General features: G+C 40.5%; 1 protein-coding gene across 2 annotated transcripts in view; it reads left to right on the top strand.

Moving 5' to 3' along the window:
- Positions 1-16,164, top strand: part of PRKG1 (protein kinase cGMP-dependent 1) — a gene marked incomplete at its 5' end in the record, with an annotated part of 513,851 nt that overhangs the window by 420,402 nt on the left and 77,285 nt on the right. For both annotated transcript variants that reach the window (XM_082311201.1, XM_082311200.1), the window contains one exon: positions 15,229-15,294. In XM_082311201.1, the coding sequence (XP_082167327.1) occupies positions 15,229-15,294 (66 nt within the window). The remainder of the gene's footprint in view (positions 1-15,228; positions 15,295-16,164) is intronic.

The following is a 16,164-nucleotide window of genomic DNA, read 5'->3' as shown; positions in this document are numbered from 1 at the left end:
TATTACTACCAAGCAAGAAAGATCAAAATTATGAATATTAATACAATATTATGAATATTAATACAATAAGAACACTTACAAAGAAATGTAATTCTTGGTTTCCAGATGACTTTCGCAGAGTACTTAGACTACTATATCCAAAAGCTGCCTATATAATTCAACTGTAGACCTCATTTCTATAGATAAGATATCTGGGCTTGCTACCGCTCTGATCACTGCAGGTAAGGTGAAAGTTGTAGGTAGATTAAAAAAAAAAAAAAAAGCAATATCCCATTCTTGACATTGATGCAGGGTTTGTATTTTGTGGTTATAGAAGATGACACAGGCCATAATGTAGGAAAACAGTGCAAAGTAATCCTTGTCGTAGTCGTTTTGTAAAGCTGCCTGTGAGTTATGAAAAGTGATACCCATAAATTACAAGTACAACCTATTTAAAATTCTGCTGTGGTTTGCTGGCATTTGAGCTAAAAAATGATGGTAGGGAAGAAAGCACAGGTAATCTTTCTCTTACTATTGAGTGATATAAAAAGGTTTCTTGTTCTGTAGATGTTATTACTAAACCAATGGGTTTTAGGCAACGTGATACGACAACAAACCGTAAACAAAACCCCAGTGCTTTGTTTTAGATAATGTAAGTTTTCTTTTTGATGGGATTTATGCCCAAATTCTAATCCTACCTAAACTTTCTCCCTTTCCAGCTCCACGTAGATATGGTTTTCTTTATATACATGGAGGTAACATGCAGTTCAATGTTAAATTGATTAAAAATGGTTGAAAGCCAACCCGCTTCAATGTTCTCAATCATTTTATTTAAGCTTTGAGTTGTATTTCTTCTTCGGCCAGACATTTTTTTTTAAACCTTTTAATCCCTTATTAAATTTCAATAAGAGATTGCCCATTTTAACACTTTGAGTGGTTTAGTGCAGATCCAGAGAGGCACTTCACCCCATCAGAGGAGGAGCTTGGCCTCATCTTGGTTGCATCTGTAGGGCAAGTCACTGAGCTCTCAAAGTGTTAGAATTTATGATTTCATTTCAGGTCCATCTATCATTTCAAATTCAGATTTTAATTAGAAATACAATACATAGCAGGGCATGTCTGCCTCACCAAAAGAGGTATGGTCTTAACTCGATTTATTTGGAGCCTTTTAATGTGCTAGGGCTGTTGCATGGGACTGTGGTGTATGGAGGGTTTTGCTCCAGATGCAGCTGATGATGGTCCAATAAATTGTATGTGGACCAGAGGGCTGAGAAACCGGAGAAGAGCTGCAGTCCTGCTGTGCAATACCTTTGCACACTAGATGTGTGAAGGAAGGGGAGAACAAATTTGTACCTGTTCATACCTAGTGATGGAAGTCATTCTGCTATTTCCCGTGTTAAATGGCCTCACATTCAAACACGATGTTGGGATTCATCACAATTTTTTCTTAGATATCTGTTTGGCTGATACAAATTGTAAAAGAAGGAGAAGGTTTCGTGAAGGGTTATAATGGTTTTAAATTATGGCTATAATAATTGCTTATATTTTTATTGTGTGTTCCCTGGTGCTGGCTGCTGAATCTTCCACGTTGATATTCAGGTATTCATCAGCACGTGTCATATAAAACTAGCCCTCGAAGCCCTCAAAGCAATAAAATCCATCGTGTCAGGGTGGTATATGTCCACTGAGAAGACGACTGGGTGCTCGGCAGTACAAAAGAGCTGGTATAACATTGTGCTGTGGAGGCCAGCAACTGTCGCTGCGATAAAATACCTTTTGTTGAGGTTGTTCAAAGCAGTACAATATTCATCAACACACTGCCATCAGTAGGATACGAGGCTGGGAATGAGGATCCGTCACTTTCCTCCTGGGAATATGCTAGGTGACAACCCTAATTGCTCTCTTAACACTTCTATCATACTCCCAGCAGCATAATTTCCTGTAGGTCAGAGAAGTGTCACCCCCACCGGTGCCAGAAACTAATTCATTTCTTTCCACGTCAGTTCAATTCCTTGGGTAGGGTTCTTGCAGCAACAGAGAAGAGCTGATCACAGGCTCTGTTTGTAATTTTCTTAGACATGTCAGTTGTAAAATTTAATTTAAAGCTTTTTTTTGAAAAAAAAAAAAGTCGTTTTTATCAGCATAATATACTTCTAGTAGTTGCGATGTTCTCAGATACTAAATACAAATGATTATTCCTTTTATAAGAATGTGTTTATCAGATTTAATTTCGATGCTTTTCTGCAGCTGGTGGATAGAGCAGAGTCGTGGAGAGTCAAATGTCATGTCTTGGACGCTTGCTCTGTGATTCCTTGCTTTGATTTGGCTTTACTAAGGAAATACATTCTGAAAAATGAGATCTGCAAAATCCTGTGTTAGAGACGCGTCACATCCTATGTGTTCAACGTATTGTTTTAGACCAGTAATCTTTATTAGTTGAAGATTAGGCTCTTTTTCAAGCTTAAGCTCTTTTTTCAATAGAGTGTTAGTGGTTACTCTGGTACTTGTAATTTTATCTTTTCTAATCTAATTTCTTTAACTTCAAAGACTGTAAACCAGATGTTTGGTGTAATACTTAAATTAATGTTTTCCAAAATACTGTATGTCTTGTCCTCATCACAGGAGCATAGAGCCACTCAGGTCAGGACAGACACCTGGAGCTCCTCTGGTTCACTCTGCTTCTCCAAGCAGAGCCAGCTGTTGTTTTCTTCATTAAATTGTCTTGTGACTGAAGTGGGATCAGGCCTAGTAACTGTGAGGTTTTTGTTTCGTTTTATCAAGTAAAACCTTGATTTTTTGTTGTTGTTGGTTTTTTTACTAAATGAAAAGTAGGCACTGGACAGGAGGTGGTTGTTATAGCGGGCCATGCTGTGACTATAGGCCAAGATGAAGGTGAAGGCATAGAAATCATTACATGTAAAAGGTAATCAAAGCTTTTAAAAGAAAGTAGATTCAGACTTAGGAGACCTCATTATCTCCATCCTTAAGCTCAGATCAATCTAGTTTCTGAAACTGGATGTGTGAATGTATCGAGTCGCAAGTGCCGTAATAACTGGGAAGAACAAGAGGCATAAGAAACGAGGGGGCCATTCAGGCAGCTACCAGCTGGAAAATGGCAATGTTATACAATCCGTAATTATCCTTTCCTTCCAAATTTGTTGCAAAGGCTTGAAGGAAAATGCTAGACGTTGCGTCTGTGCAGGAGAACCCTATTTTTGGACAAGGGAACCACAACAGGTATCACCTGTCTAGATTTGACCACAAGGTTGTATGTGGCACCACGTGCAGATGCAGAAATTAAACAGCATGAGATGGAGTTCTAGGAGACATTCAGAGGTGTATCCAGAGGAAACAGGACAATATTTGTCCCCTTGTACAAAACCCTGGTGAGATCTGGTCTGGAGTATTCCAAACCACTGAGGACATTTAAGTTCACAGAGGATAAATTCATGCTGGTCCAGATACAGAGAAGCCAAGAGAGCTTAAGACAAAAAGTTAGGAGACCTTGATTTGTTTAACTTGGTGAAATAAAATCTGAGAAGGTTTTGGAGTTTTGTATATAAAGGGGAAGAAAATAATTATTTTAATTGAGGATGAGTTTGGTCCATTTGTTTAGATTTAAGCTTGCAATAAGTAAATTTAGACTGGGAAACAGAAAAAGGTGACTAACCATTAGAGAAACAAGTTCTGGAAGCACCTTCAATGGCTATACTGACAAAACTTATTTGAATTTGAATCTGTCAAGTTTGTGAAGGTTATTTTATGGCATATCTGAAATAGCAGGAAAATTTGTAAAATTTGTAATCCATGAGATTCAGGAAATTCCCACCAGCTCCAGGTGATGTCCAGAACCAGAAACAAGGATCCCCAGGTGGTGGTCCCGTTCCCTTCTAGCTCCAGAACTCATGGGAATTCCAGCTCTGTGTTCAGCCCCAACTCCACAGACCCAGAAATCAAAAGTGGTTTAGAGTCTGAGTTTGAGGTCCAGTTCTGTGTACAAATGGGGACCAAAAAAATGTATATATCTGCTTTTCTTGACAGTGAAGTCAGTATATTACCAGGTCTTAATATAGCGAAGAGAGAGAAAGTGATCCTAAAATTAAATTAAAGGTTTTATCTTTGAAAAGCATGGAAATTTTCCACCAGAAAATTGCAAGATAAAAGCTAAAATAAAAATCATGATATGCCATACAAAACCTTTAGCATGAAGAAGAATGGTAAGAGAGAATATTTAAAAGCAGTGGTACAATGTCTCTCGTCTCAACTAAGTGACTGTGAAAATTAGAATGTAAATTAATTTATGACATAGATCCCGTTGTAATGTAGAAGTATAGGTTTCTACAGACACACACAAAAAAAAAAAAAAACAAGCCATCTGAAGTTCAGGATATTTCCTGAAGGCAAAGGCAGCCACACCTGAGTTAATATAAAATGTAAGAAAGCCAAAACCATTATTCTTTCTGTGCATTAGTGAGTGCTTAGGTGTTGTGTCCTCTGCTTTTGTAGGATGTGTACTCGAATTCACTAGGACAAGTGGAGAGTCTGTACCAGCCACAGTGCCATATGTATTTCTAGTGCAATTCAGCTTTCAGACATGGCCAATCATTTCCTACTAAAATAGATTTAGAAAAATAAATACATCCACCTCCGCAGTAATTAGCATTAACTACATAAATGTAAAATGCCCTGCACATGCAGGTGTGTGCTGCACAGCTGTTTTGCCAGTAGAAAAGTGATGAAATACTCTGCATCGCCATCCAGGGCAACAGCACATTTTTCCACAAACTCAATTCTGGAGTCATTTTTAAATCTGCAGAGAAGTTACTGTTAGGGGTTGGATAGGATTGTCTGGAGTATCAGCAACTTTGGGGTTATATTTGTTTTAAGTTGTGATTTATTTTGTATTGTGGTTGCTGAATGAAGACTGTAAATGCTGCCTTGAAAGGACTTGCCCCTGCTCATCTAGGCTCAGTGTAGGTGGAGCATGAAATCTCTTTTGGCTTTTTCAGTGCTTCTCCGAAGTTTTTAGCTTCTCCTCGGGCTGCAGCAAATTGATTTTTCAGATTTTTCACTTTATTTTCTGCGACTGTATTATGCTGCTCTCCAGACATGACGTAACTGGGTTCAGGGTTTTTTAGTAAATATGTTAGTGGTGATAGAGCATAATCAAGGGGATTTTTAGCAATATTTTTTAAAACCTACTGTATCCTTCTTTTTTTACTAATGAGATTGTTCATTAAGGTCTAAGAATACTTTCTAATAGATAAAAAATAGGTGTCTTGTGACGATGTCTTTCACAGGCAGAACATCTTTTGCTGTTTCATCAAAACTTCGGTGTGATGCATTTTTAAGCCGTTATATTGTGCTGGTTTATATTAGATATACAGCTTTTCCATAGCTTGGCAGGCTTTGTGATTAGTCGGCGGTTGCTTAAATGGTGAAATCCCGAGGGAGTGCAAACTGAGCATCTGAAAGACAGGGGCATTTCTAGTCCCAGCTTCACACCTTCAACAGACAAGACAGGGATGAAGGTTTGGTCCCATGTATCCTCTAGGCAAGCACAGATCATTTAGGATGTGGTTATAGAGTCATCTTAAGTGAGCATATGGCTGTGTTTGTGCCAGAGACTGGTCCTGGACTTCCCCGCACTCCCACCACGTCCCTTTCCCTAGCACTGGTGATTACTGCCTATGGAATGAGTTGCACTGATCTACCAGAAAACTAAGCCTGCAGAAGGTTTGATGTATCTTAACATCAGTTTAAGGTGATCACAGAGCTGAAGTATAAAATCTGTTCCATCACTCCATGCACAGAAAGGAGAAAACAGAAGAAAATTAGCAGATTTACATCTTTGTTAATGATAAACTTTGCCCATAATTTTCCCTTCCATGCTGTTCCCACCATCAAGTAACACACAGAACAAGAAATCGAGTACTCAGGCTAAAATAGGGCCCCATCAGCATGTCAGCACTGCAGACCATGATGTTGCAGAGGGATGCTCTAATTGGCTTTGCAGGAGTTAACCTGAACATTGGAGGAGTCAAGCGTGGCAGTGTGGAGCCCAGCATGGGCTGATTTCATCTCTATAGCTCTTCTGAGTGCTGCTGGTACCCTCTCCAGCTGGCTGAAAGTTGGGTCAAGTGTCTCCATGCGACAGTTTAGAGCAGTACTCAAATGAAAGCGCAAGCTTGCATAGGCTCGCAGAGCTTCAGAAAAGCTAATTGCATCAGCAGGAGGCTTTGAGAAGTTTTGTGGAGGATGCTGATTTCTTGCAAGAGTCCCACTAGCTCATCTGGAAGCTATCTGTGAAACCTCACTTAACAAGATTTGAAAAGGCTGCGGAAGAAAGAGCAGCAGCGAGTATCTCCAGCTCCCTTGCTGCACTTGCATCAGCAGGTGCCACTGTGGTCCTTCATGTCGTTAACTGTTGCTGTCCAGGGCATTAATTTTGTTGTTCTAGTCCAAAATGAAGGGTTTGGGCACTTCTTGCTCTTGCTTGTGGTGCTTTTGTTCCTGTTATCGGTATAATCTTTCACACAGCAAATACAAGAAAGGGTTCACTGTAATTAGCCAAGCAAAACTCATTCTGAGTGAAACTGGGTCCTGAGGTGGGTGCTGGTAACAGGGTGCTCCTGCACTCCCATACACAAGGAGGGGGTGGCATAGGTCCCGGGTCCACCCAGGGAGTTCTGCCAGGAGCAGCAGGAGGTGGGCAGAAACAGGGCTGGAAACAAGGCTACAGCATCAGGTGTGGTGTGTCTACATCGTAGATCCAAGGTCCATCCAAGAAATAGGGCCAAGACAAGAGACAAGTCCATACCTACAACTCAGGGTCCCAGGCTGAGGGTCCATACCCACAACTCAGGGTCCATATCTACAACTCAGGGTCCCAGGCTGAGCTCACAGACCATGGGCAGAAGATGTGGGTGAAGGTCCCAGTGAGGATCCTCAGGGCAATTAAAGCCTACAGGCACAGTCAGGGCAATGACAAGCTCTTTATTTTATTAATACACTTAAGTCCTTGACATCAATGACAACAGTTGGGTAATATGGAAGAAAGTCAAAGGATTTGTGGGGTAAAGGAGGGATGCAGTGAATTTGGCCTGCAGAGTGAAGAAGAGGTGGGTGCACCTGGAGGAGTCTGTAACATGGGGAGGAATGTAAGATGGGCACAGTCACCTGGGTGGTGATACTGGGGTCCACTGTCATGGGCAGAGCATTGGCCATGGGAAGAAGTAGATAAGAGTATGGTGCAAACCACATGCCTTAGGTGGGATTGCAGCAACCTGAAGCCTAGGGAAGTGGGAATTTGGTACCCAGAAAGCTTGGTGGTGGAGCGTCATGGTTTAACCCCAGCTGGCAACCAAGCACCATCCAGCAGCTCGCTCACTCACTCCCCCCCCATTGGGGGGGGGGGAGAGAATCAGAAGGGTAAAAGTGAGGAAAACTCTTGTGTTGAGATAAAGATGGTTTAGCAGGTGAAGCAAAAGCTGCACATGCAAGCAAAGCAAAACAAGGAATTCATTCCCTACTTCCCATGGGCAGGCAGGTGTTCAGCCACCTCCAGGAAAGCAGGGCTCCATCACACGTAACGGTTACTTGGGAAGACAAACACCATCACTGCGAACGTGTCCCCCCCTTCCTTCTTCTTCCCCCAGCTTTATATGCTGAGCATGACATCATATGGTATGGAATAGCCCTTTGGTCAGGTGGGGTCAGCTGTCCCAGCTGTGTCCCCTCCCGGCTTCTTGTGCACCCCCAGCCTCCTCGCTGGTGGGGTGAGAAGCAGGGAAGGCCTTGACTCTGTGTAAGCACTGCTCAGCAGTGATGAAAACATCCCTGTGTTATCAACACTGTTTTCAGCACAAATCCAACACATAGCCCCATACTAGCTACTAAGAAGAAAATTAACTCTACCCCAGCCAAAGCCAGCACATGAGGGCTGGTAGTGGCAGCCAAGGACAAGCGGTAGTGAAAAAATAGCTGCCAGTTTGTCATCTAGATCCTTCTGCTGGCATCCATAAAGGAGAAGGCATAATCTCATTACAATTCCCCTTCCCTTCTTCATAGTGCTTAGGAATTTAACAAGAGCATTGCTTAAAATGTAATTCTTCTGAAAATAAAAAAGTCAAGAATTCACAATAAACTCTTAAAAAATGTTCTCAACTGAAAGAGCCTCTTATCATTTGCAGATAGGCCAGACATCTTTGTGATGAGATGTGGTTTCAATAAACAAATACATGGCTCATCGCTTCAGCATGACAAAGGGTATTTGTCCCAGTGCTCTCAATGCACAAAGAAGCCAAGCAAGAAAAAGAACGTAACAGTCATAGAAATACTTGAAGGGAGAAAAAAAACCCAAACAGCTATGTAAGGGCCTCAGCCTGTAAGAAGCTGCTTTGGATGCAATTGTTTCCACCAATCTTACTGAAGACTCCCCTCTGTTAATGCGTGTTTGGGCTATAAATATAGTGGCTGCAGATAGTAAGGCTGGCACGCTGTCCAAGTGGCACAGTTGAGGGATAACATGATCCCTGCCTCTGCAGCGATCACATGCGTGCAGCTTTATGAACATGCCAACGCAGTAAAGATGTTAGGCCAAATGGATGCAGCCTCATTAATTCTTGAAGAAAAGCCAGCTGCCAGTTCTGGTAGCACTGAGGCTAATTGCTGCCTGTATCATCTAACGCACTTCACTCGAGCTCCTTGTGTGTTGGTTTACTCACCTATAAAATAAGTTTACAGATATTACCATATACCTTAGCTGCTTCTGAGATTTAACTGTGACCATGTGAACCTCTTGCACGTGGTTTAAAATGACATTGCGTAAGTGCAGTGTTGATATTGTTCATGTGCAATAGATGTATCATGTTAGTTTAACTCTCGGATCACAGTTTGATTTGATTTTAATATGGCTGGTTTTGTAAATAATGGCAAATTAGTAACTTATTGCTCAGGGAAAGTGCTTGTGGGTTAAATTAGCTGTGGCAGAGGTCATAGATTATTTCCTGAGTAGTTTGCAATTATCAATTATAGATTAAATATGGTGAGACTATACCAAAAGTGTATAATAAAGTTAATAAAAAGATACCTCTTTGTTAATGCCATGACCCGTGTGGTTCATAACCCTTTCATACTGTTGCAGCCACAATTACCTTGCAGCCAGGAGTTAGCAGAAGAACCTGATTATGCCTCACAGCAAGGGGAAAATACTCGTGCTGACTGTCAGAAGAGTAGGTACCGTCAGATTTATGCCAGCGTCACGGTAATCAAGTGGTAGCAAGACCTTTTTTTCTCTGCTTTCAGATCACGAGGAGCACATACCCTTCTCTTCTCGGAATAGTTTTCAGCTGACACAACCCCCTCTAGGTTTCCTGAATCACTGGCAGCTTATAATCATGTATATAAATGTGAAGGTGGCTAGCCGGGGCTGATTTTACACCAACTTTCAAAAATGCAGCAGATGGTTTCTTTATTATCAATACATTTTGCCCTCTGCATCTCCCCATTCGCTTCCAAGTGGCAGGAGTGGGTTCAATATTATCAGATTACATATGATAGTGCCTGTCATAGTGCTTCTGCTTTAATTAATACTAATACAAAACCTGTAAAATAGTATTTTTAAACCATTTTTTCTGAATGAACTGAAATGTTGTTCTATAAGAAATGTTTTCTTTTCCCAGTAGACATGTAGCCTAAATTACACCAGAGCTCAGGTGGTTGGTTGTGTGTGCATTCTGATACGTGCCTTCAAATTGGGGTGCCTCAAAAGAGGCAAAATCTCTTACCCCTTGTGTTTCATTCCTTTTGTAGAAGGTGTGGTTTTAGTGCCTTCTCCTATTGCAACTATGGGGATTTTCATAGATTTTATTGAATGTCATAACTCTTTTAGAGTGAAGGTTTTTCAAGTTGCGCATTTTATTAGGTTCACATGAAAATTTTTAGAAGTTTAGTAGGTCGCATTGTATTTAATTCCAGTAGCGTATTTTTATAGTCAAAACCAATGGCAAATGGATGTTGTGTTCTCAGAAAGCTGAAGTGTTGGGAAACCAAACCCCAGTCTACGAGGGGTGTTTTTCTCCAGTCAGTAGGTCCGGGTAACTGATAGAAGATCATAGCTTGCACCATCAATCATGATGGACCACATCACTGTTCTGTAGGTCTGCATTGACTTGACTTCAGTGATGGCTACCAAGAAAAAGCAGGAGAGGAGGGTGCAGTTGATGGCACCATAAAGTCAACCTTTGTTTTTGCTTCCGTGTGTGTTAGGTGATCACATCATTCACAAGGATAGTCCTGATGTTTCAGATAAAACTTACTACAGGTGACACCTGTCCTGATCAGACTGTGTTTCCTGGGAAGAGTGATGGCCATCCTATCTAAATGGGCTTGTAGACTGCCAAAGGGCTATTGGCTGCAGCAATATCCCAAAACGTATAGTTAGTGTTGGTTTTTTATTTCTTCCTGTAAAATTGATGATGACAACCCATTTTTATTTGACCAAGTAACTGAAGGACCTTGACCAGCCACCAAGAGCAGATGGTTCAGTGTGTGGTCCTTGGTGGTTGGTCTGCAGAAGCTGCAGCTGCCTGGGAGAGGTCTATGGTAGAAAACTCAAGTCCTGTGGGACTTCTGGAAATGAGTGTTTAGATCATTTAAACTTGAGAATGGTGTTAATGAGGGTTTTCAAAGAAAAGATGGAAAGAAAAAATTAGGTCTTCCCTAATGGGTTTTAAAAATTTCCTGCAGGAAGACTGTCCGGAGGTTCCTAATTTGCTGATATTCAAGTTCTTTAATGCATTTTACCACTTTCCGGCACTGTACACTTGACCTTGTTACAGTATTTTTAATAAGGTTGATTGAAAGAATTTAGGACAAGGCATGTCAGAAAGAAGTGAAAGAAAAAGAATAAACTATGCGAAAAATCAGTTAACAGCTTGAATTTAGTGGTAATAGCTCAAAACCCAGCATCTCTATCTTGCCTTATTATTTTGCTGGGTATTTTCTGATTACACCATCACTTTCACATGGGAGGTAAAAATTATCTTTATTGGGTATTCTGAGGAGCGGTACCCAAATTCGGCAATCTTCTGAAAAACAAGCCTTAGGTCTATCCTTTAAGGAGAGGGTTTTGCCTTCCTAGAAACCTAAAAATGTCTCTACTATATTTTAGCTTGAAATCAATTTTGACTGACAAAAAGCTAGTCAGGAGACGAGCAGAAGTGGCTCAGCTGTAAACATGACACTTCCTGCAGCAGGGTACCTGCACCCCATAATAAATGCTATTTTGTGCCGGGAGGCTGCATCTGGGGGGAGATGATCCCAAAAGCTGGGCAGACATCATGCCAAGGTTGCACCAGTTGAGTCCATCTTCGAGGAAGAATGCAGAGCAGTGTTTGCTGGCAGTGTAACAGCAAGTTTCAAACAAATATAGTGGTATATTGTTAAATTAAACCATCCAAATATAGTTTCCATTTATTTGAAGAATTATATCGGCATTATTAAGGGGTTAGGTGTGGTAGGAGCTATGAAAGCCGGAGTGGGAGCAGGACTCCAATGAGTTAGGAGATGTATGAAGATAAAAAAACAGAACGATGGGAATCATTTCAAAGATTTTAAAATCTGGTTAAATTTTTACAGTCTAAGGTAAAATCAGGGAGCAGAGGCTGATGTATGACCTTATGTCTGATTAAAACTGCCTATATTTTCCATATTTCCATTTTCCAACACAGCTTCATGAATAGTGGGATCAATATGCCTTTATCAGAAAACTTCCTGGAAACGGTTAAAAAAATCGTAGTTCTTAAATTGTTGGCAGCTTATCAGAAGCAAAATTGTTGAAACTTCCCAAGTTATATGTGGTGAACTGGGCAACAAATTATAAAAAGACAAATACACATATGCATTTCATCTCTTAAATAATGTACTCATGTTTATAGTGATGTGATAACACACTTGGGAAGAGCTTTAGGAACTTGGATAACGTTGCCATCTAATTCCACTGTGGGGTTAAGGAGCTGAATGAAGCACAGCAGTACAAAGTCTCCTGCCCTGGTTTTTCAGGCGCATGCCTGGGAAAGGAGCCGTGCCTGCTGGTGTGCAGCCTTGTACCTCTTTGTGGCTCCAAAATACCCTCTGCTTGTATTTCCCAATGATGCATCCTAGAAGCTCCCCCCAGCAGCTGTGACCTTTCTCCAAGTCCCGAAGTTTGAAGCTGGAGGGGCTGTAAAATACCAGAGCTCGCCCAGAGGACAAAATATAGTAACGGGCTGGAAGGAAGCAGGCATTTTCCCGGGAGGAAATGGTGGAGGCAAACAGTAGCGATGGAGTATTCGGAGAGTGAAGGCGATTCCTCTGACGAAGAGCGCTGTTTGTCGGGGAGCAGCAATGAGTACTCCTGTGATGAAGTCCAGAAAGTGTCCGAGTCAGTGCTTGCAAGCAAGGCTTTCACATAGTTACTTGTGGCATTTAATGCCGTGCACGTCTAATAATTACTTGTTGCATTTAATGCCATGCATTTCAATTAACTACTTTTGTATTTAATGCTGTGCACTTCTAATAATTACTTGTTGCATTTAACGTCCTGCACTTCTAATAACTACTTTTGCATTTAGTGCCATGCACTTAAAATACCTGTTGCATTTAATGCCATGCAGTTCTAGTAATTACTCTTGCCATGTGCTTCCAATAATTACTGTTGCATTTAATGCCGTGCACTTCACATAACTACTTGTTGCATTTAATGCCATGAGCTTCAAATAATTACTTGTTGCATTTAATGCCATGTACTGTAGCTGGGGGCCACCAGTCGAAATACTACCTTTTAAAACATGGACTGACAATTTGTTTTGCTTGAAGGTGACTGACGTTAATTTGTAGATCAGTGGCGTGGCCCTAGGTATGTTTGTCATTTTTAAGCATATGTGAGGTGTTGGCAGCATTTGGAAGTCAGACTGTGTCTTGTGTTTCACAGCTGATGCACGTAGAAGTATAACGTTTGTATAGAAAATACATTGAGTTTTTCCTTCTGTTTTTAGAAACTTGATGAGATTTTTAATCCTGCTTGCAGCGTGATCAGTAAACACTCCCTAACAGGAGAGCGTGTGAGGTTTATAAACCCACTTACAATCGATTTAGACTGTGGGAACAGAAAGCTGCTTTCCCCCATCGGCCCCTTTGTTCAGTATTTGTGGGACAAGGGTCCTGCAGCAGTGGCAGAGCAGGGTTTGTAGGCAAGGAGGTGCAAGATGGCTTTGGAGATAGCCAAAAACAGTAATTTCTTGATTTAACGCTTCATATATGAGCCACTTTGTCATTCATTAAAAAAAAACAAACTTTTTTTCCTGACTTATCAGTTATTTCTACTTTGCAGAACATAAAGAAACCCCAGAATCGCGTGACGTTCTGCATTACAAAAACCCTGCCATTGCTCTGGTTCAGGTGTTTGTGCTAAGTGAGATGCCCTTTGGGAGAGTGCCTTCGTTCTACATTAATTTCATGCTGATTAAAAGGATGTATTAAGTACAAGATAGTGGAAACCGTAACAGTTACTTGTGCATTTTAATCTCTAATGTTAAGGTTTATTTAAAATGTTTGAACTGAAGCCACCAATAGCTCTATTTTACTTGTCTGTAATCATATAACTGTAGTATAGTAACTATAATCTTGTCTATAATCTATAACTATAAAGGTGTAAACTGTATTTTTGCGGCAGAAAGGCAGCCGAGATAATGGGACAAATATGTTAAGTTTTAACAGGAATTAATGAACAACCAAAATGTTTGCATACTTGTTTTAATGTATTAATATACTGGCAATAGTTGGCTACAGCAACTTAATGGGATATTAAATATTATCATTCCTTATCCTCTCTATGTTTACCAAAGTTTTAGAAGTTAATAGAGATAATTGTCTACTGCTATTCTGCTACTTCTTTCTGCTTGCTTTAAATTACCATAATTTTGTTTATCAGTATGGATAAATTAGCACTAATGCACACTTAATTTCATTGAAAATAGACTCAAAGACAGCATTTGAATATAAGCTTGAATATTAATGTTTCTTTAATTTGTATTTCTGCTTGCTCTGTTTTAGAGATATTGAAGTAAAGATAGCTCAAAAGTAATTAAAGTTAATTAGTGATTACCTTAAAGGGAGAGTGCACATTCATTCCTGTATGAGTGCACATGCACCACACTTTTTTTACTATATTAATTCTTTAATACCTCCAATCTTTAAATAGGGGAACTGCTATTTCTAACAGAATTTTTAAATCTCATTTTCTGCTTCAGTGGAAATGTACAGTGGTTTTCCAGTCTAAATGAATTAGGTGTGTTTAAAAGAGGTGGGTCTCTTTTGCCTGTAATCCACTTACCCTTCATATGTGGAAAGGTTTGGAGTGCATTTGAATAAAACAGCGACTCTGAATCCTGTGCATTTGTTTGGCCAACACAGAAAAAGCAATGACATCTCTATAACCCTGATGAAACATCAAGTCGGTCTGATTAGAATGAATTAACTTCATATTTTGTAGCTTGGGCTGACCACAGCCAAATTCTCGGTGGGACAGGGAAAGGGAGAACACAAAGCATTTGGTAATGAAGAGGCAGAAAAAATTCTAAGTAAGCGTAATATTTTTAATTTCTGAAAAGCTGGTGAAAAGTACCAGCGCAATGTTTTAATGCTGAGACCTTTCAAAAGGTCTGTCCTAATCAGACACCTTTTATAGGCACGATCCCAGCCTCCGCCATGCTCAGATAGCAAATGCATAGTGAGTCCTATAGCCACATTGTACCTGCTCTGAGTAGCAGAGCTGATGTCCTACTTAACTAGGTGCTTCATGTTCCAACATTGAGATATTATGTAGGTTTGGGGAAGAAGGACAGAAGCCTAAATGTTCATAAATAAATTATGCTAGTAGATGATATTTTTATAAAACTGTTTCTATGCACAAATGTGCATAGTAAGAAATGAGACTTTGCCTAAAGCAGATAAAAAGGATGGGCTGATGCATGGCTGGATGTCTTATTTACAAGGGCAACCTGTTTCTCTCTTTCTGCTCATGCGTGGTTTTTAACTTTTGTGTGCTTGAAGCCTGTATGGATGGTGAACACCAAATCAATATAGGGGAAAAACTGTGAAACCCAGAAATTTATTATTGAAATGCTTTAGGAATGCAATATGTTTGGAAATAAAAAGGTGGTCATGAAAATAATACAGCTTACTTAAGAAATGTATTTTTTCTTTCAGGGAGGATGTCAGAACGGCCAACGTCATTGCTGCTGAAGCGGTAACTTGTCTGGTCATAGACAGAGAGTAAGTACATCATTTTCCTGCCTTGGGGTGGGATGTATTTCCAGTTAGCACCTTTTACAGTTTTTAACTAAAGTCTTTGATCATTTTCTCCAGAGAGGTCATTTAATTTTCAGTAAGACATTCGCAGTCCTTGATGAAGTAGAGGGAAGATCCCCCTTAAATCAACAAAACAAAACTCAGTAGTGACACATGGAGAAAATTAAGACGCGCAGAAAGACAAAATGGAAATAAATGGGGAGATAGAATTACTGTGGAAATGGATCCAGGCCTTATGGTGCAACACAGATTAAGTTTGTGTCAGCAAAATGTCGCAAAAGGCATCAAGCTTCTGGCAAATGTTAAAGCAGGATATTGTTATTCTATCCCATGTGGGCATGGAGAGCCCTCATGCAAAGGATATAGCCTTGCTTGAGGCTCTGCAGCTCAAAGGAGATAGAGGAGACCAGAAGAGTAAAATAATGTCTTATGTAGGGAGCTTGAAAGAATTAGGGGGTTTTAATCTAGAAAAGAAATGCCCGGGCTCCAGAAGACAGTGCTGCAAATTTAACTGCTCTCTGCAATTGTTGAGAATGGGATTTAAAAAATCAGCATTACGTTGAAAAGTCAACATGACTCTTGGGGTGGTTTTCCTGTTGTGAGGGCAGTGAAGCACTGGCGTAGACCATCAAAAGGTACAGACAAATATTCAACAGGAATCCTTGCAAGGGAATGTATAGATCTGTGAAACCATGGGAGATGTGGGTAGGTTGAATGGGAATTGACTTTTCACTGCCTCCCCCAGTGAAACCCAAAGAAACATGCAGGAAGGAGGTGAAAGCCAAAAGGAGGCGTCTCTTCACGCGGAGATCACTCACAGAGCCATGGGAAAAC

The sequence above is a fragment of the Platalea leucorodia genome (genome assembly GCF_965183815.1).
Source record: "Platalea leucorodia genome assembly, chromosome: 4".
NCBI lineage: Eukaryota > Metazoa > Chordata > Aves > Pelecaniformes > Threskiornithidae > Platalea > Platalea leucorodia.
This window is presented reverse-complemented; position numbering and strand designations above follow the sequence as displayed.